The sequence below is a fragment of the Pantherophis guttatus genome, chromosome 3 (assembly GCF_059756535.1).
Source record: "Pantherophis guttatus breed Tessera chromosome 3, ASM5975653v1, whole genome shotgun sequence".
Lineage (NCBI taxonomy): Eukaryota > Metazoa > Chordata > Lepidosauria > Squamata > Colubridae > Pantherophis > Pantherophis guttatus.
This window is the reverse complement of record NC_142065.1, coordinates 178191726-178213490: the sequence shown is the minus strand read 5'-3', so window position 1 is coordinate 178213490 and position 21765 is coordinate 178191726. Positions and strand designations below refer to the sequence as shown.

Genomic DNA, 21765 nt, shown 5'->3' with positions numbered 1-21765 from the left:
TTACTCTGCTTTCTTGTTTGCAAATTATTGGGTCAGGGAGAGTAAAGGGTTGGTGGTGGTTAGATATGGTGTTCACCATAGCACTTCTTTTTTTCCTGATAACAGTTCCATGGATATACCAGTGTACAGTAAAAACTGCTAAGGTTAAGGAAGTAGCATTAAGGAAGGGGAGTCAATATAATCCAGTGCTAAGATGTTGAAACAGGTTTGGGGGAAACCAGGTTTACGCCCACCTTCAGTCACAAAAACCCACTGTGTGACCCTGGTCCAATGACTTTCTCCCATTCAGGTTACCTCAGGGCAGGGATAAAATGGAGACGAATCCTTTCATAAGCTGATCCCAAAGCTCAGAAGAAAGATGATACATACATATATAAATAAATGCACCCGAGTGTACTAAAACAAATGCACACTTTTCACTTCCGAAATATTTATTGTACAGTGTAATGGACAAGTATGTGTGAAATTTTGAAAGCAGTTTTGTCTGTATGGAGAAATTATTTTCCATTTTCAAAAATAAACTTTTAGAATTATTAGCTTTTTATGTGGACATCTATTTTTTTTCTAGTATTCCTTTTCCTTTTAATCGATATACTTCAACTTGGTCAACAGTGTTCTTTTCTTGCTATCATGTACTTTCTTCCTCTCTTTCCCAGTTTGAAATCTGAGAAAAATTGGTGAATTTGATCAGAAATAACCTTGGTCCCTTCTCTTCTGTAGATCTTTTAAAAACATGTTCTAGAATAAAAAGATATTCTAAAAACACAAACTGTCTTTCTCCTTATTCAGTTCATGGCTTCTTTAAAGAGAGGTGAACTTTTTCATTTTTGGGGAAGTATCAGGATTTCTCTTTAAAGTGCTATTGGAAAAGGAATGCGAACTTATCTTGTGAAGAGACCTGTCTTGCTTACAATTAATGTCTTTATTTACAGGATTATGCTTTTGATATCCAAGCCACTATACAGTGTTTGATGAGTGTATTTATTTTGAGGTGTAGGAGTTTGATATATTGGATGAAAAATACCTCAATTTTTCTTAAGAATGGTAATTTTATATTTATTTTGTATTCACTTCTATTTGAGTACAATTAAATATAGTATAGGATAATGCATTAAATCATATTGAATGTGCTTCTGAAATGTGTAATTATGTCATAGGGTTAAATTATTTAGTAAGAAACTTAATTCAGGGAACTTAAAAGTAGTACAGATATTCCTCATTTAGCAACTGCCTTGTTCATCCGCAGTTACAAATGTGATGAAAAAGTAACTTTATGACCAATCTTTGCATTTGCAACCTTCACAGGTCCGTAAAGCAAAGGAAAGCTGAAGTAAGACCATAAGTTGCTTTGGATAACAAAAGGGGCGGCATCATAAATTTAATATATAAACACATTCATTGTTTCACTTATCAATTATTTTATGACTTAGTTGCTAGTCCCAATTATGGTAGCTAAATGAGAGCTATCTCTAGTTTCCCTCCCCTTCCCCCAAAGTTTTATTTACAAAGTCACCATTTAACATTTTGTTCAGGCAACATAAGAAGATTATGGCTTTGTGGATGGCTAGTTCCTAAAAGTGTTGAAGGATCTACAGAGTTGGCTTTTCTAAAAATGGCCCAATTTCTCATGTTGTCTGGAAAATGCAAGAAAAATTTGGGTATTATAACTTTTATGTTACAAAAGTATCAAAACAAGCTTAGTAATATCTGAAAACAAGAGTTTAAAGATCTTAATAGCTAGATACTCTTTATTTCATTAGTATCAGGAATGTTTTTGTGTTAGAGGCTGCAGCGGCTATAAAACTCACAAATAAATATAGGAATACAAATAGAAAATGCAAGATATACATTTTAGAAATAAGGGTTTTCTGTGGCTGAATCTTTTTGCAGATAATAAAACTGTCAGATTACACAGCATTATACATAGGTTTTATTGTGTGAATTCTAAACTGTCAAGGTTGTTGGCTGAGTATGTCGATAATGTTTGTTATCGTGTGGCCAAGCTTAAGGTTATTTTCAGAACCTAGCCTGAACCATTGTTCTTATAAGGTTTAGGATTAGTCCACTCACAGTATTTAAATAGCAATAGTTTATCTGCTAAAAGTCTTGGAATGTATTCATTCACTCTACCCAGTAACTAGAAGAACTGATATATCACTATATTGAATTCAGCTTCAGAGATGTGAAATAGATTTCAAACAATAAATTGGGTTTTATACATGTATGTATAAATACAGTTGAATGACAGTTGTAGCATAAAGTGATCCAGATATCTAAATAATACTTTCTATTGCTTTGTCCTGTTTGGGATTTAAATGCTGCACCTTAAAATCCATCAAGTAAAATTTGCTCATAAAAGACATGTTCCTGACACTTTGCTAATTAGACTGGGAATTAAAGCCTGTTTACATTAGTTCCTTCCTGAAAATCTGATCCATATGTACTTTGAAGGGCTGGCAAGGGAATGCTGAAGAAGAGAAAATTGCCTTTCCCTAGATATAAATAGGTTATTTTACAGTTAAACCCTAACCATTCTGCATTAAACTATATTGTGTTTTTTCTTTTTTTAATAAATGAGATGACTTATTTGATCACCGTACAAAATTGAAATAGTTAAGTCCAGATGAGAACTTTTGATCCACCAGTTCTCATCAGTCCCAGTCAGTCTGATCAGGGATCAGCAATGATGAAAATTAACATCTTCCGGGGGGGGGGGGGATATGTTCGTCTATTCTTCCATAAATAAATATTGTCTTTATAGATTCAGCTTTTGACATTTTAGGAACGGATTTTACAACTTAAATCTTACTATTTCCCTCCCATCTAGCAAATTCTGAATTTGAAGTTTCTGTGTCGGCAAGAAATATCCGAAGGTTACTGAGTTTCCAGCGGTACTTGAGATCTTCCCGTTTCTTCCGTGGTATTACTCTTCCAAATTCTTCAAACATTTTAGATGATGATTACAATGGACAAGCTAAGGTTTGTTTTTCTAGCTATCTTGTAACATTGCTCTAAAAAAAATAGTAATTTTTAGGTGTGCAAGTAAATAAATAATTTTTATTAACAGTTGATAATGTATCTGTTCCAGACTTGTAGAAGTGAAATTTCTGTTTATCTTCTCCCTCTCCAATTTGCCAGCTTTCATCAATTTATATAATATACATTGTATTTTTTTAAAAAAAATCTATAATTAAAAACAAGTAATTGTAACTAAAACACTGAAAGTCAGCACTAACAACAAATCAATATAATAAAATATGCATAATGCAATTTAGGAGAAAGCTGCCCAGAAAACCATGTTTAAATATTTTCCTGAGGACCAGCAAGCCTAATTGCTGTCAGGCTATTCTAAAGCACAGCCACTGCAACAGAGAAGCAGCACCTTCCTCTTCTAGCTGTGCCTAGAAAAATGTCCACATAGAAATAGATCTAACTAGGTGGCACATGGAGAGCAGTGGGCAAAAGCTTTGTCCATAGTAAGGTTCAGATGAGTCTGCTTTGTTTTAGAAATAGTTGATCATCTTAATATTGAACTACTTAGGTAAAAAAAAAAAGATGTTTTGCTTCTATGAGAGAAAGCTGTTGACGTAAGACGTTAGTTGCAACACAGCTGATCCATTAGTGAAGAATATGATTCTTTCTAGAACTTCTCAAGTCAAAACAATGATGTGGTCTCAGATCAGGGATATTGTTGCTTTTTTCTTCTGATTACTATTCCTTTCAGAATCTATATATATAGAAGCGAAATACCACTCACGCATCATCACAAAATCTCCAGAACCTTAAAGCCTTGAAATTTGCCACATATGTTCCTCTTGGCTTCTAGGTGCTCACTAAGAAAGGATTTTTTCGAAATGACCATTAGTATTTCCTATATTATTATTAACACACACTGATGCTAAGGAGTTTTACTCCCCCTCCCCACCTGAAAAGAAATCTGTTCCAAATGCAAAACACAAGCAGAGGAGAGAAGTTTCAGTTTCAGCTTTTCTTTCACAGCAGCAAGCAGCTTTACTACAGAACAGTTGAGCTAAGCCATGCCCAGCCTCCTTCCTGTCTCCTTCTTGCTCACACAGCAAATACTGTTTCACTTTCCAAACAGCCCTCTGATGCTAAGGATCTACTCCCCCTCCCCACCTGAAAAGAAATCTGTTCCAAATGTAAAACACAAGCAGAGGAGAGGAGTTTCCATTTCAGTTTTACTTTCACAGCTGCAAGCATTTGAGCTAAGCCACGCCCAGCCTCCTTCCTGTCTCCTCCTTGCTTACACAGCAAATACTGTTTGAGTTTTCAGACACCCCTCAACTCTCACAAACTGACAGGATGCTAGCCAGAGGAATACTGATGGATGCTGGTAGGCAGAAGCAGAATTTCCCCCCCTTATTTTCCCTTCTCAGTTCAGACAAATCTGTTCCTTCTACTGTAACACCAGTTAAAGGGAAAAGAGGCAAAAAATGCAGAAAAAGATTTACAGATGCGATTAGGAAAACACAAGTAAGGGAAGCTGCACACAAGTATAGTCAAACTCATCCCCAAGTCAGTAGACAGGTTGTAAAAAAGTATACATCTAATAACCCCTACGTTAATCAATCACAAATGAGATCAATGCCTTGAACTAATAAGTATTTGTCTGTTTTTCAAAATGAACCTCTTACCGTCTCTAACGAAATAATACAGTCACTTTTGTAACTACTCATTACTTTTCAAGCTTTAAGTTAATTTTTAATTACAACAATTTTTAATTGTTAATTTATCAAGCCCCATCACATAGTTTCCTAGCGAAGCACGGGTATCCAGCTAGTCTGTATAGATTTATAAAATTGCAGCAAGGATGAATCAGATATATAGCATTTGGAAAGAAGTGGTTTTTATTCCCAAATAAAATGTTGTTTTCTTTTGCTTTTCAGTGTATGCTAGAAAAAGTTGGGAACTGGAATTTTGATATCTTCCTTTTTGACAGGCTAACAAATGGTAAGATTCCATTTGTTTCTTTGAAGATACTACTTTAAAAACTGAGCAATTGCTGTATGTGTATATAAACTCATTTAGATTGTTGGGCTACCAAAATAAATTGACTGATATTATACTTAACATGAAATCTGGTAACCTGGTAATTAGTTAAGCATTGGGCTTATAGAGTTGAAAATAAGTTTTCTTTTTAAATGTATGTTGGCATTTCTCAGTTTACATGCAGGGTTGATAAGGGAGTTTGCACCCATGATTGCCTCCATGTCTTTGTGTGTGACAGGCTGTTGAAAAGGTGTTCATATGCATAATGGGAAAATGCTAAGGGAGTGTAAAAGCATATTCAGTTTAACATTTATAAAACAATTCAATAGGCTGTTAAGTTAAAGGGAAGTCTAGAAAGTGTGCTCATTGCTCCAGTTATGCTTTAGCCTAATGAGCAGAGGAATATCTCTGTAGAGATTTTATGGTAAGAAGTCTGTAGCTCAAGAGACTTGAAACTGCCAGTTCCTTCACTTTTTAAAATTCTGATCCCATACTTTTTAAGACAATCATGTATTAAGGACCTGTGCAGAATGTGGTAAGGCAGAAAGTTGAGCTTACATTCAGATTTACAGAAGAACTACTTTGTATAAATATATTGTTTGCTTTAGGCAGGATGTTCTGTATCAGTGATTTTCAAAGTTGGCAACTTTAAGATAAACAAATTGGGATGGGTGAGTTCTGAAAATTGGTTAGAATATCTAATTATCTAATTTCAGAATAGTAGAAAATATGTATAGGGGACTGCCTGTTTTGTGGTTAGCGAGTAAATAAGTAAACCCTTAACTATTGACAGAGGAATCAGATAGAACTTCCAATTTCATCTTTGAAGATAATTCTTGACTTACAACCATTTGTAAGTTAGACTAATTCCCTTTTTGTACTTGAGATAATAGGGAAGAATATTTTCCCATCAAAATTTTAATTTGTTTCAATATTTCCTAATTTTATTTTGCTAAATGGACAACAGTCTCACATCAAGTTAACTGTTAACTCACCTGGTTTAGTATTAGTGACCCAAACTATCATTTATAGGTAGTCCTTGATGTACAACCATTCATTTAGTTACAATGGCACTGAAAAATGTGATTTATGACTTTTTTCACACAACTGTTGAACATTCCCATGATCATGTGATCAAAATTTAGGTGCTTGACAACTGGCATGTATTTATGGTGGCTGCAGTGTCCTGGGGTTATACAATCACCTTTTGTGATCTTCTGACAAGCAAAATCAATGGGGAAGCCAGATTCACGTAACAACTGTGTTATAGATAGTCCTCAATTTACGACCATAATTAAGCCCAAATTGCTAAGTGAAACATTTGTTAAGTGAGTTTTGCTTCATTTCTTTCTTGCCACAATTGTTAATTGAAACACTGCAGTTGTTAATTTAATAACCCGGTTGATAAGTGAATTTGGCTTCCCCACTGACTTGGCTTGTCAGAAGGACCCAAAAGGGGATCATGTAACCCTGGGATAACGGTCACAAATATGAACCAGTTGCCAAGCATCTGAATTTTGATCACCTGACTATGGGGATGCTGCAATGGTTATAAGTGTGAAAAATGGTCATAAGTCCCTTTTTTCAGGGCCTTGTAACTTCAAATGGTCACTAAATGAAACCATTTTAAGTTGAAAAGCTTTGTGACCAATTTTTGCAGTGTCCTGCAGCCAGGTGATCACTATTGGCAAGCTTCAGAATTGGCTTCCAATAGCAGAATTAATGATGAATGCAGAAGTGAAATTGAAAATTGTGGTCACATGATTATTGTCAATGTGATTTTTCATCTAGCAACTGCAGCACATAGCAACAGAGTTGCTTATCCCAGTTATGGTTGGTAAACAAGGGCTATCTGTAAAAGGATTGTTGAAAATTAATGGCTTCATTTTATAATACTGGGTGATAGCTTATTGAATCACTTGATGATATGAAAGCACTAAAAATTAGAAGTCTTAATTAAAACATTGAGAACTATATTCTAGTTACAGATACGAAGAAGAAATATGTATGTTGTGTATAATAGAATTATTTAAATAGACTTGTCTGTTTCCTATTAAACATAGTTTCTTTGTGTATGTGTATTTTTAGGAAACAGTTTGGTCACATTAACGTTTCACCTGTTTAATCTTCATGGACTTATAGAATACTTCCAACTAGATACAATGAAGCTACGCAGATTTTTAGGTAAAAACTTCCTAAATTCAAACATTCCCATTAAACCTTTTCTTTAAATGCATTTCATTACTTTGCGGCAATCCTTATAAAATGAGAAAAATATCTATATTATGAATTGATAACTCTTCATGAATATTGTTGAACATAAAAAAAGAAAAAAACCCTTTGAAAATAGGGAAAGTAAACCAGACAATGAAATGATTATGTAGTCCTGGATATTTCTGTATAGTGATTTTCCTAGATGTGTGCCAATATATTTGGCAGATTTTACAGGTAAACTCATCCTATGAAGATTAAAAAAAAGTGAGTTTTTTAAAAAAAAAGTCGTTTGCAAAATATTACTGAGGAATTGGAAGGCAGAATGTATACCTTGTCTTTAGTGGTTGTTAATAATACTGGCAAGCAGATTACCTTTCTTCTGCCTTAACTGCAGAGCAATTCAAATTACTGCAGGTACATTAAGAGTGGTGACAGGCATTTTCCAGTACTGTAATACTGAAGCTGAAGTGATTAGAAAAACAGTAACACCCACAACTGAAGAAATCTGGATGTTTTGCAGCAGTTGTGCTACATAGTACAAAATGAAACACTTTGCTAGAAAGGCCTTTGTGCTAATGTTGCACTTAAATCTGCATATAAATGTATGTTGTATACTGGCATTCTCTGGTAAATTAGTCACTGAAAAATGCAGGATTATACAAGTCAAATTAATTAGGTAACTTATTAAGGCAAAAACATCCTTGAGGTAGATACTGTACTTGGTGATTACATGAAACATTTGCAGCAATATGGAAACAGCTGTTTTTTACTGCCTTCTGGGATATAACTTGTCTTTTGGAATACGTTGAGATTTCCTTGTCTGAAGATTTAATCATGGCTCATGATCTGGTTTTTAGATCAGATTTTGGTTAGATGCCAAGTTCAACAAAACAATACATTCTTGATTATAACAAGTTAAAAAGATGTTTTGGTGCATTTATTGTCAGTGTGCATCCCCTGAATGTGAAATTATTTTTCCCATCCTCCCCTCCTAACCCAACCCCCCAAAAACAATCCCTAATGAAATGTTCTGTGAGTACTTACTTGCTGTAAGGAGAAAAACCTGCTTGCTTTTATGGGCATAAAGTCAATAGGGCAGCATTTTCAATAATCAGTCTTCGTTTTATCTTAGATATTATCATTTTAGATTGATATTGGCAATGCTTTTCTGAATTTTCTGCTGTTCGGTTTTATTTGGACAGTATTGGAGTTTTTCATGTTTATACTACAAAGGTCAATAGCTAATGAGATATAAGAACTTTTCCATATTTGTTACAGGCTTAAAAACATTAATATGCCAGGCAATTTTCTGATTTTTTTCCAATTTGAATTTTTTAAAATTAATATTTAAAATGAATTATTTTCTAGAGATGACAGCATGTTTAGAAATCTCTGAATATTTTAAAGGAGGTTGCCTTCATTTTATTTTTTCTGCTAAATAACCTTATAATAATAAATAACCCTATTGTCATTTTAATCGATATGAATCAAGAACAGAAGGGAATATTTTGGGGTTATGTCTTTCTCCTTTTCCTCCACACATTAATACTTACTTTCATTTGTAGTAATGGTTCAAGAAGATTATCACAGCCACAACCCATACCACAATGCAGTTCATGCTGCTGATGTGACTCAGGCCATGCACTGTTATTTAAACGAACCCAAGGTAAAAGAAAAAACAGTCTTATCATTAATTATTTTCATGTATTTATAACAAAATTGCTATTACAAAAGAAATTGATGACTAGTGACATTAAGCAAAGTTAATATAGAATTTAAATGTTTTTTTTAAGAGCTTGTTTTATACCATAGATTATTTTTTGATACAATTTCCTCCAGATATATTGAGTATATTGGTTGAAGTTTTTGGAATTTTTTCAGTACAAATTGGAAGGGCTCCAATTGGGGAAAGTTCTTGTAATACTTTTGAAACTTTTAAGAATGTTGAAATCAGGATTGTATCAATTATGGAAGATTGCATATTTGTAAAGAAAAAACTAACGATACTTATTGTTTCAATATTGCTAGCCCTAGAATTGCTAGCCCCCCCTCCCCGCCCCCCCCCCCAAAAAGAATTCTGTGGACTAACTAAAATGCAATCGAAGTGAGAAATAACTTGATGCCATAGTTAAACTCTGTTGGAAATGCTAGCCACATTTTTGGGACGTATCACTAATAGATATTCATATGGTCATAATTTATATATTACAGCTTTTCCAATCTCTAACTCCATGGGATATTCTGCTCAGTTTAATTGCAGCTGCCACTCATGATTTGGATCATCCAGGTGTTAATCAGCCTTTTCTTATTAAAACAAACCATTATTTAGCAACTTTATACAAGGTAAGTAGAAGATGAAGACTTCTGTCCTTTAATGGGATCTGACTAGCGGTGATTGATCAGGAAAAGAATCTTGACGTCATAGTACACAGCTTGAGGAAAATGTCAAATCAGCAGGCAGTTGCTGTTAAAAAAAGGAAGTCCCTGTTTCGAATTATTAGGAAGGGAGCTGAAAATAGAACTGTGGATATAATCCTACCCTTAAAAATTAGATTGAGGTTGCACTTGTTTTATATAATTTTTGATTATTGCATCTTATGTGGCAGTGTATTGTATAGTTCTAATCACTGCATCTTAAGAAAAAATGCAAAAAAGAGCAACCAAAATAATTAATGTTAGTGTAGCACAGTGCAGGGAAAAATTAGCAATGGGGCCATTCAGCTTGGAATATAAAGATTAAGGGGAAACATGATAAAAAGTACATAAAATCATTATGGCATAGTTAACATGAAGAGAAAGAACATTTTCTCATTCAGTGTTAGAAGCTTAGACCATCTACTGAAACTAAATACAGGGAGTTTGGACTGACAGAAGGAGTTTGTGATACCTGTTTTTAAAAGCAGCCCATTTGGATTGTTTTAAAAGGAGCCTGGAGAAACAATATTGTCAGTTGCTATTAATACTGATTAATGTTTATTACTCTTGAATCAAGGGCACAATGTCTTACATACTGGCTATTGGGGGGTGAGAGGGGAGGAGATGTGTTGCATACAGTCTGGGGTTGGTGAGACAGAATGCTGAAGTGGATCAACTTATGGACTGATCTAATAACCTTTTTATGTTCTATTCAAAAGTATTAAAGCGTTTAATAAAAGTGAGGAACGCATCATAGACATTTTTTTAAAGAAGTGATCATTTCTGCGGAAAATATATATTTTTAAAAAAATCTCAAGTACAAAAAATAGTGGCTAAAAGTTCCTGCACGAGATGATAGTAGCAGATATATACTCAGTCTGGATACTTTAAAAAAATCCCTACTTGAATAAAATAGTCTTCACCATTATTTAAAAATGAGCAGAGAAGATGTTTTGGTAATCCTAAACTTTACATAAGAAGATCTCACATCTGAACAGTTGCCTGACTTTTCAGCTGTTAGCAAGACCCAGGAAAGCATATTTACACTGGCTGTGGTTCTCATCTGGGCTATGGGGGAACTGCTATTCTTCAAGTTCAAAATCAGCTGAATTTGAGTAATTGGTGAAGCCAATAAAGAGAAGTCAGGGAAGGTAAAAGTGGCTGATTTATCCAGGAAAATTAATAGGATTGTGTTCCCTTCTTTAAAAATCAGTATAATATGTTGCTTGTTATATGTAGTTCAGGATTCAAAGACTGTATAATACCAATAACCTTTTATTTAATTTCAGAATACCTCAGTATTAGAAAATCACCACTGGCGATCTGCAGTGGGGTTATTGAGAGAATCTGGATTATTTGCACATATGTCACTAGAAAGCAGGTATTTATCAGATTTGCAAAAACCTGTAATTTTTATAGAATGAAGAATACATTACAGAATAAATGATTTAAAATGGATAAAATAATAATAAAAGGTAGTTGTACTTTTCTAAAATGCATTATAATTCCAAATGCAGTTTTACATTCCTATAAATAAAGTTAAATACAGGTGGCTTTCACAATGATCACTCATTCAGAGACTGTTGAAATTTGCATTGAACTAATGGTACTTAGGACTGATTTCTCAAAAGTTCCAGCTGTCACAGCATCCCTCTAGTCACATCATTGCAATCCAGCTGCTCAGCAACTCACTCGCAAGTACAGTGTCCCATGATCATGTGACTGCCATTTGTGACTTTCAGTGCTTGCTTTGCACAAGCAGTGTCAATGGAGAATTTGGCATGATGTCACAAATGCGAAACAATCATGTAGGATGTGCTTGACAGTGGCAACCGAAAGTGCTGGAACTGCTGTTGATAAGTGATGTGACATGTGATGTCACACTTGAAACAGCAATTCCAGTCCAAATTGCTGTTGTTAGCTGAGGACTATAAGAAAAATGAATGAACAATAATTCTTGATTCATGGTGCTTTCATGTATACTACCATCATTTTTTTAAATAATTTTTTTATTTTATTTTGTACACAAACATTTAATACATCAGTCATTCCTTCCATGCGACATCTCGGTGTTTTCTTCATGACTTTGTCTTTTTGTTGGATACTACCATCATTTTTAATGATGTAGAAAGTTATACTCCAGATGTCTTAGATAATTTGGATTGACTTTCCCAAACACCATAGATAATCCCAAACATCTGGAAGATATCTGTAGATAGACAGAACTTGATTGATCAATAGAATACAATCAGTAAAATGAACAACACAAAACTGTCTCCCAATAAAAAGAATTATTAGCAACTAAAACTTACGTGTAATGTAGTGAAATCTTGCTACTTTAGAGAAATAAATTTATCTTGATTATTTAACAAATAGTACAGATAAAGCTGCAAGAGTGTCCTGGAAATTTAAATAAAAGAGGGGTAATCAACTGGTGGCATATGTTCCTGTAGAACTGGCAATATAGAAGAACCTGGGCTGTGGTTTCTGTGGCACCCATATCACAATGGCAGTATCCGATTTCATACGGGTTTTCCTATATTTTTCATCAAGGACAATGGGTGGGTTGGAGGCGGACTGGAATGAACCTAAAGATCTGAGTTACATCTTTGAATTACTAAATTTAAACTCCATGTTTTCCAAACATTGCAAATTTATAATCAGTGTTGAGCTGAATATTGTGTAATGATTCATGTTTACATTTACCTACTAATTATTGCTTTGGATTTCTTCCTATTATCTCCAATTTCAGGCAGCTGATGGAAAGCCAAATAGGGGCATTGATTCTCGCCACTGATATTAGCCGTCAGAATGAATATCTATCCCTGTTTCGTACCCATTTGGACAAAGAAGACTTATGCTTATTAGAGGAAGATCATCGGCATCTTGTCCTTCAGGTAATTTGCATGAATCTTAGGTGGAAAAGAAATTATGGTAAACAGTATCCTTGTAATACATGGTTTGAAAAAGTCCTGGTTCTTTACTTATAGTTTTTATAAAAATACAGTTTGCTGGGGCTGAAAGTTAAGGTCTCCTATTTGTTCCTATTGCAAACGTAATACAACAGTATATGTTTTCCTCTTCTGGCTGGACCATTTGATGGAAACTGATATCTCCTCAGTTTCTTGAATGTTCTGAAATTATTATGCAGATTCAACAAGAATCTATATTTTTCAAAACAAAAAACGTTGTGATTGAATTTTTTAAAAAAGGCTTTACCTTTAACCTTTTTAAATAAAATTTTGTAGGAACAAACCAATGTCTTTTCAGTCTTAATGATTTGGCATGGATTCAACAGGGAAGCAATTATATAGAATCAGAGATCACAGTTCTTCTTCTGAATTTAATGTGTATTGCTACAGAAATTGATTTGACTTGACGTACGTATTTTGAACTTGTAAAGGCAAAATAGTGTAATTATAAGTTAATAGGCAAGATGGCTGCCACTTTTTTCTTTCAAATAATATAATTATTACATGATGGCAACATCTAACATTTCAGGTAAGAAAATCCAATCAGGTGATATGATTGGTCTAAAAAATGATGCCTTAAAATGATACAATATTTAAAATATTTTAGGGATTGCTATGTTTTATCAAAATAATAAGCTCTAATTTATTATCAAAAGTACTGAAGTAATGAATGATAATCACTCTCATTTATACTAAAGTTTTCTTTTTCCATACTCAAGTGTAGTTAAATTCAAACTGTTAAATTTAGTGGTACCCCTCATTTTATGTGGCCTATACTTCTCATTACTCATTGTTTACTTTATCTTTTATTGTTACCTTGATTTTAGAATATTACATGATAACTATAAATTTAAATATGAATGCTAAGACAAACTAGAACTAAATAATGTGTTTATTTGTTTGCTAGATGGCATTGAAATGTGCTGATATTTGTAATCCCTGTCGGACCTGGGAGCTAAGCAAACAGTGGAGTGAAAAAGTAACTGAAGAATTTTTTAATCAAGGCAAGTAGTGAGAAGTGAAGAATTATTACCATAGATTGTGAAACATTGATGGCTGTGGTGATTGCAAAGCAACCTGAGCTATTTGCAAGAGGTTCTATGGAGTTGGAATGGTTTCATTAAATTACTGTTGCTGGGATAATAAATTACTATTTTTTGGTTTATTGTTTGGTTATCTCCCATCAGGTCATTTTCAATCCTAGCAACCATACATATAGATTTTCTCCATGGTGATGTATCCCTAATCTGTTCTTTCAAATCTCCTAATGATGCACTCGTAATTGTAACTGAAAACATCCACTTGCTGCTAGTCATCCTATTGTTCTCTTTCCTTCTGTCTTTCCTTGCATTAGAATGTTTTCCAGATAGCTGGATCTTGTCCAAAGGAGGATAATTTCACCCTGGTTATTTATTCTTCAAGTCAGAACTCTGGGTTGATTTGTTTGATCCATTGATTTGTTTTCATGGCTGTGTATGATATTTTCAGGAGTTTTCTTAAGTTAAACACCTAAATTCAATATTCTTTCTATCCTGTTTTTTTTAAGTCCAAGTTTCGCTTCCATACAGTGTCATATGGAATGTGATGACTTGTATAATTCTGATCTTTGTAGGTATAGAGACTTCATGGAATTTGAATTTCTTTTCCAAGGCAGATGCTATTCCTATTTCAATATCTTCATTCTCAATTCTAAAGCTGATCTAGCTGTTACCATTAATTTGACGTTCTTTATATTTAATTTCAGTCCACTTTTTTCACTGTCCTCTTTGACCTTTAATATTGAGGCTTGCAAATCCCTTGCATTTGGGGATATTAGGTTAGTGTCATCAGTATAATGTAAGTTACATCATGACTCTTCTATTTCTATGTCTGTCCTGCATAATCATGAAAACCATAAATCATTAGTTCAGTTTTTGTGTTTTATGCAAAAAGTCTATAAGGGTTTTTCACTGAACAATAAACATTGTGTCTTTTCTCTGAAGAAAGAAGTCAATTTGGCTATTTTAGCAAGTTCCATGTTCACCAATTATTCTCAGTTGTGGACAATGCGAAATCTTTCTATCTTTGCACATAAAATAATCTTACTGCAGTTATCATACAGAAATAGATCTTGATGATTATTTTTTTTTGCAATTGTTTGTCTATCATCCCCAAAAGAAAGGCCTTTGGTCTCAATGTTATGTTAATCTCTTGGAAAATTTTCTTTCTTTAGATATTCCTTTATTTTTTTCAGATAGAAGTCATTCCTTTTATACAAAGTTGGAATAATATTGATGAAATGCTTTTTGTGTAGGCTTTTTTGTATTAGTGATGTCCACTAATGAGGAATCTCCCTCTTGTAATTTCAAAATCATTTTCTTCTCTTTTTCTTTTTGTAATTTATATGCCAAGCATTTCTCTGGTTTGTTTGCAAACTCACCGTGTTTTTCCTTTACATAGTTCATTTTTATTTCAGTTTCTCTTATGTTAATATAATTGTCTTTGTAAAAGCTTAATTTTTGAGAAATATTTACCTTTTCTGGAAATTTCTTCTTTTCTTCTGTTTAGCTCATCCAAAATTGCTTGTGTTTTGACTCTTTTTGAATTCACTATTATGTTCTCTAAAATAACCTCTAATAAAAGGTTTATCTGTGTCTCAAACCATTCTTAAATTAGTACCCTTATTGAAATTATTTAAAAAAAAAATTACAACTGTCCACCATTATTTTTTTCTTAGTACATTTCATTTATAGGTAGTCCTCAACTTAGGACCATTTGCTTAATGACAATTCGAATTAATGATAGCCTCTAAAAAAATAGAAATTCCAGTCCCTGTTGTGGTCGTAAATTGGTTGTCTGTAGTCTCCATCTAAAAACTAGATTTCCTTTTATAAACAAACCTCACAGGATTATGAGTCAAGGGATTCTTTAGTAGTGTCTCTACTTTAGAAACCTTAGTAGCCAAATTCTTTGCAATCCAAATCATGTCTAGGAATTCATTATTACTTATTACCTCAAATTTTGTGTGATATTTTCCTTGGAAAATAGTGATTTTTCCTTTTTTCAGTTTGGCTATTAAAATAACATGTACGGATAGATCATGTATACCACCCCCCACCCTGCCAAATTACATTAGGCAGCACAAGGTATTCATGCATGTGACTGGAGAGTATTGTTTTCTGTTTTCATGGGAAATTTTTTTTTTAATAAATTGTAAAAGTTTATTTTACAAGTGCAAACAGCAGTATCTGTGTATCTTCCTTCTCTAAACACTGAGTAATCCTTCAGTTAATTTTTGGTAAGAATGGGTCTGGGGTTCCATGGATTTCACCTAACTGATAGGGCTGAATTTATAATAACAGTTGTATTAGGTGCCGTATACAGGCAGTCTTTGGGTTACAACTACTCATTCAGTGACTGTTCAAAGTTACAATGGCACTCAGTGAGGGTACTTATAACTGGTTCTCAAAGCTCCAGCTGTTGCAGCATAATGAAACATTGAGCACTGAACAGCTGGTTTCACTTTCACAGTAGAACTTTGTTTTCTTCATTCATTGCTTTCAGTTGCTCATTCTGCGCTGTGAGTCCCCAAGTGTCTGCTGCAGATTTTGGAGGTGGGGGCATATTTACTGACTTATTGTGGATAATAGATGATTAAAACAATATTCTGTTATAGGAGACATTGAGAAAAAATACTGCTTAGGTGTGAGTCCACTATGTGATCGACAGACAGAAACCGTTGCCAACATCCAGATTGGTAATTACTGATTTATATGGAAAATTGTCATAATTTTTATTAATATATAATACAGAGCTAGAAATGAACTGTCTGAATAATTTAAAATGTCTTTAGCAGATTGCAAACAAGTTTTTTTTTCTTTTATTACAGTGTATTAATGTTGCTTGAATTTTGCTCATTGACTTTAAAGTTTCTGTGTTCATGAAACAGGATTTCTTTTATCTATCTCTTATAATTTGCCTGAAATACTGTTAAATTGCTTTTTGAAATGAGCTTAAAATTTCAGTCTAATTTTGATTTGATACATATTTATAGTAAAGTTTTAAATTTATAAACAAGAAAACAAGACTTTACAAGTAACAGCTCATCCAAATTTAAACCAGTTTCTTCGTTAATACTTTACATTCGTGTTTTGGAAATATTTTTATTAAAAGTTTTTTTCCCCTAATATAAAATACAAATAGAAATAAAGACAATGGATAAAAGGGAGGGGAAGGAAAGTAGGGGGAAGGGAAAAGAAATGTTTTGGTAAGTTTGCATGCTCCATTCTGAGCTTCAAGGTTTAAATTAATCATAATATGTGTTGGTCCCAAATTCAACATACTGTGATAAATACTGCAGTTATATTTAGATTCCAGCCATAAATTGGAAACTCCTTTCTAGTTACATAGTTGGAGAATGACTGTTATTTGCAATTAATATTTATCTGTCTCAATCTTAAAAACAGACTGTCCACAAAGACATAAGAACTTAATAAAACCCAAAACTTACCTGATGCATCCTGTTTCTATAGTGGTCAGTTGGATCCTTGGGGAAGCCCATTGGCAGGGCAGGAATGCCATATTACCCTCCTACTCAAGTACTACAGCAGCTGCTGCTTGGGATCATGATGCCTTTGATCTTGTGCTAGATCTTTGGGAAGAGCCACATCAAGGCTCTGCTTTAGTCTAAATATTGGATGTACCTATTGATCTGAATATATGTAATCTGTGGCCAGTTTGTACAATATGGCATGTTGTAAAGTAAAACTAAATTCATAGAAAGAATGATAAAACTGTTTCTCAAGGACTATATCGTTATATTTACAAATTTATTTTATTCACTGTATACATTTCCTATGCTCAGTAATATGCAGATGCTGTGCAGTACAATAAAAACCATGAAATACTGAACTATTCTTAAAATGTGTGGGGTAGGGTTTTTTGATGTTCAAATAATAACTTATTTTTTCTTTCTAGGTTTCATGACCTATTTGGTGGAACCATTATTTGCAGAATGGGCTCGTTTTTCAAACACCAAGCTGTCTCAAACTATGCTTGGCCACATGGGACTGAATAAAGCTAGTTGGAAAGGTATTCAGAGAGAACAATCTAGCAGTGGTGATGATGCTGATCCTGCATGTGAGGAAACAGACTCTGATGTAGTACCTCAGGAACACCGATTATCCTGACCCCAGGATCTGCTTAACAAACTGCTCTTGCTTGGTACCTACAGACCAGTGTTGGAGGATAAATTCTGTCTGACTGCCAAGGTTTCAGTGTAAACAATGCCAGCACTATTTATTTCCAATTGTTTCCTTTGAGAAATCATTTGAAACTGGTTTTCAGTTACAAGACCTGAATACAGAGCAATATGCATATGCCTCGGTTGGCTTCTGCATGGAACCTTGAATATGCAACCCTGAGAAGAATACAAGTCTTGACAGGGAAAGTTCAAGATTTGTTATGTGCCACATTATTTGGTGTTTTTTTTTAAAAGGAGATTTGACATACGGCCTTCAAAACTGCCACATGACATGGATGATTCTCTTTTCCTGGAATTTAGCAGGACTCCATTCAATCCTTGTCCAAAATGTGGAAATGTGAAGTGCCCATATTTGGCTGCCTTTGGCAAGAACTGATGTTTACACACAGACTTGGAAACTGTAGATTCAAAAATAACCTTTCTGCATGGCTGTGAAAAAAACCACTGTTTTTTTTAATTATCAAATCTGAAACTGCAGCTCATTTTTCTCTTAGTAAGAGAAGTCCGCCGTGGGTTACAAATTTGGCTGTGCATTGGGAATTGAACATTTAACATAAAGCACAGCCATGTTTTACTCCAGAGTATGGGAATGCAATATAGCAAGCAGAAATACTTCTGAATTTTGGGAAGGGAGGTGGGATGGAGGAGAGGAAGATCTTCAAATTATGTTAAAATTCTATGGTGAAAACATTTGCATGTTGTTTTTGCTATTGTACACTTGAACTGCACATGCAACAAAAAAGGTGGAATGACTACCAGAAACAGCTCAGGGTATTGCCAGTCTAAAATAAAGTGGGATGGAAAGCATGTCCTTCATAACAAGGGTACAAAATGCCCCTTACGCTGCAGTGTGTGTGTGTGTGTGTGTGTGTGTGAGAGAGAGAGAGAGAGAAAATATGATTGAGTGAGTGAGTGTGGAAGTGTGAATGAGTGGGATTGGGAAACAAAGGGGGAAATGGAAAGAAGTCAAAAGGCATTTTTTAATTTATTCTTTTTAGAATGTGATATTTTCATGAGCAGCCACAGGGGGGAGGGGAACTGATAGGTTGTTACAGCTGCCTTAAACTATGCACAAAGCTAAGTGACCAAATTTTGTTGATTGAAAAAGTGCATTGTTTACTTATTCCCTCCCTCTACTGAAATGTTACCCATCCTGGGTTTTTTTGATGTGAAAAGGAGAAATGTTTTTAAGGACACATTTTAAGGACTAATTTTTAATCTTCAAGCATTCCTTTTTTTGTAAGTTTTAAGTTTGAAGTACTGTAAGCACAACTGTAATCTATTTTGAGAAACTGGTGCTTTAATTTTGTTCATTTGTATTTTCCTTGTTTTTACTGTAAAGACTGTTTTGTTCTGTTTACAATTTGCAACAGCCATTTTTGGGAGAGAGCTTCAGTGTAAAGCCATTTCTTAAAGGCTTTGCCATCCTCATGTTAATGTGCCTGTTGCTGTTAATCTTTGATTAATAATAAAAACTTTTCACATTATCTGGAGTCTAGTTTAAAAGGTGGAGAAATAATCAAGATCACGTTAATCAGATAATTTCTTTCTTAGTGGCTTTGGACTCTACAAGAGCTTATGTTGTAGATACTTTCTTTGTGGTGCCTATGCAGGCAGGAAATATACAGCACTTAAACCAAACTGTTCAAGGAAAATCTTTAGTGGGAAGCATATCCTAGGGCCCAAATTCCTGGGTGTGGGTTCAGTTATCTCCTCGGACTCTCTTCAATTACAGAATCAATGCCAGGAGCCTTTTCTCTTATAAACTCAGGTAGGAATATGAGGAGGGAAGATTCTAGGCCATCATTAGCCATGGAAACTCACTAGATGATTTTGGGACAGTCACTCTTCATCAGCCCAAACTTCCTCAGAGGATTGCTGTTATGGGAAACTAAGAAGTCTTATATTGTAACAAGCTATAACCCTATAAAAAGCTACCAGTGGTTTGTCTTGAAGGGTTTTTTCCCTTCATTTTTCTATCTCTTAGTTTGTTTTTCTAATCACAAATTAATTTCTCTAGTATCTTTGTAGTTATGGACTTTGATTAGAAGGTGAGGCCATAATGCTCATTTGGTAATTCTATGGCCTTTTCTTGGGGAGCATAACACTAAGGCAGTGAAATAACTTTTTTTGCAAATATATTAATATGGTGGCAAAATCCTATCCACTGATGGATGTTCCTTGTCTCATATGTCTTAAGAAATGGTACGTTGGCATTGTTTGCCCACAAATCAGGCCCACCAAAGCTGAGGCTGCTAAGACTTATGCTAGTATGGGAACTCTGAATTGCAGGGTCATTGTTCTCTTCATCCAATCCAGACATACAGTAGATATACAAAATTAAAAAAAAAATTTGCTATCAACAACTGTAGTTCCACTTTGTTTCTTCAGTTCCAAACTAAGAAACTTGGCACTGTGCACAAAACATCTGGTTAGAAAGAAGGGATAAAAATAGCTTTAACTCTTTGGTGGGTTCAACTTAGAGTGTCCCGTAACTCCTATTGGTTGAAATGCAGCCATCTTTTATTCTCTCTTGCTCTTCATTTAATACATTGCTAAAATTTTGTGCTTTGCCTGGTCTTTGAAAAAGAGCTTATAGACTCTTCAATTGCATGTAGAAGATGTCCAAAATCTGGCTTTCTGTTGTTCAGATTTTTATTCTTGGCACTGTTTTAATTTCCACAACCTTTTGGCAGATTCCAAATCTTGTGACCATAGATTCCTACTATAACTGCTATCTCATTTAGCAACTACCTCCTTTCTGGTGTTTCTGGGGATTCTTATTTTCTTCAGTCTTAAGTGTTTCTGATTTCACTTGTGAAACCTGCTAACAAGTCTTGACACAATGATTCTTCCAAGTTGTATCAGCCATGAGAGCACAGAAACCTTCTGGTTTACTTGTGGTCTTGAGCAAAACCTCAGCACCATTCAGCAATCTTGATGTGGATTTCATTCCAGTCTTTTAATGTAATCCGTCCCTTGCTTTGCTGTTGTATAATATTAAAGGTACCATCTCAATAGTGCAGGATCTTTTAGAGACCCAACATCTATCCCGTCTTGAATACATCAATTATCAATCATAATTGGATAAATCTGCTTCAGAAACCACCTTTTCCCTGCTTCCAGTCATCTAGGGTATGACCATTCTTTTTCTGAATAAAATGCAATTTATGCAGAACAGATTTTTCATACATTAAACATTATGTTTTGAGATTCACCAGTCTTTGTTTACTCAAAATCACTAATTCTATCGAAATATGCTGACATTGCTACAGCTATTAATACGATTTAAATATGCAAAATACTGATTATGGAATTAAGATACCCTCTCTCTTTTTTTTTTCAGTGCCTCTCTTCAAACTCTTAATTATTGGGGACTCTAATATTATTCCTTGAAAGAATATTGCTAGGCTTGTATAGTTTCTTTGTGAAATTGTTTATTTAATCAGCTTACAGGCTACCTCAACTACTACTGCAACTCATGGACCAATTTATTAATTTAAATTTAGTAAATTTCCAAATTTACTAGAGAATAAGACGATAGTTGCTAACATTTTCTACTTGAGCTCTACCTAGATCAAGATTAGTAACTTCTTTGGTTCTATTGTTACCACTAATCTAAATCATGTTATCAGTAGTCAAATCCATAGCAAATACTCTTGTTCTTTTTACTATAACATTAACAGTTGTACCAGGAATCTTTGTATTTACATACCTTCAGCACTGGTTACACCATACCACTGTAATGCATACAGATAGTCCTCAATGTATGGCAATTTGAGAATGTAAATCAGGGTAGTTGTTAAGTGAGTCATCATGATCATTAAGTGCACCATTTAGTAGTAAATGTGATGCTTAAATCACTGGTGTTTTTGCCAGAAAATGGCAAAAAAAGTTGCAAAATGCAATCAT

The 21765-nt window shown here is 34.2% G+C and overlaps 1 protein-coding gene across 4 annotated transcripts in view; it reads left to right on the top strand.

Annotated features, from left to right (window-relative positions):
* Nucleotides 1–19340, top strand: part of PDE7A (phosphodiesterase 7A) — a 39643-nt gene extending 20303 nt beyond the window's left edge. For 2 of the 4 annotated variants that reach the window (XM_087890634.1, XM_087890633.1), the window contains 11 exons: nucleotides 933–1044; nucleotides 2828–2979; nucleotides 4908–4971; nucleotides 7099–7194; nucleotides 8790–8890; nucleotides 9436–9567; nucleotides 10929–11020; nucleotides 12392–12536; nucleotides 13519–13615; nucleotides 16267–16347; nucleotides 17568–19340. In XM_087890634.1, the coding sequence (XP_087746760.1) occupies nucleotides 972–1044; nucleotides 2828–2979; nucleotides 4908–4971; nucleotides 7099–7194; nucleotides 8790–8890; nucleotides 9436–9567; nucleotides 10929–11020; nucleotides 12392–12536; nucleotides 13519–13615; nucleotides 16267–16347; nucleotides 17568–17779 (1245 nt within the window). In that variant the 5' untranslated portion in view covers nucleotides 933–971 and the 3' untranslated portion in view covers nucleotides 17780–19340. The remainder of the gene's footprint in view (nucleotides 1–932; nucleotides 1045–2827; nucleotides 2980–4907; nucleotides 4972–7098; nucleotides 7195–8789; nucleotides 8891–9435; nucleotides 9568–10928; nucleotides 11021–12391; nucleotides 12537–13518; nucleotides 13616–16266; nucleotides 16348–17567) is intronic. The other 2 variants (XM_034429870.3, XM_060681954.2) reach the window with 1 other exon arrangement.
* Nucleotides 19341–21765: the final 2425 nt, after the last annotated feature.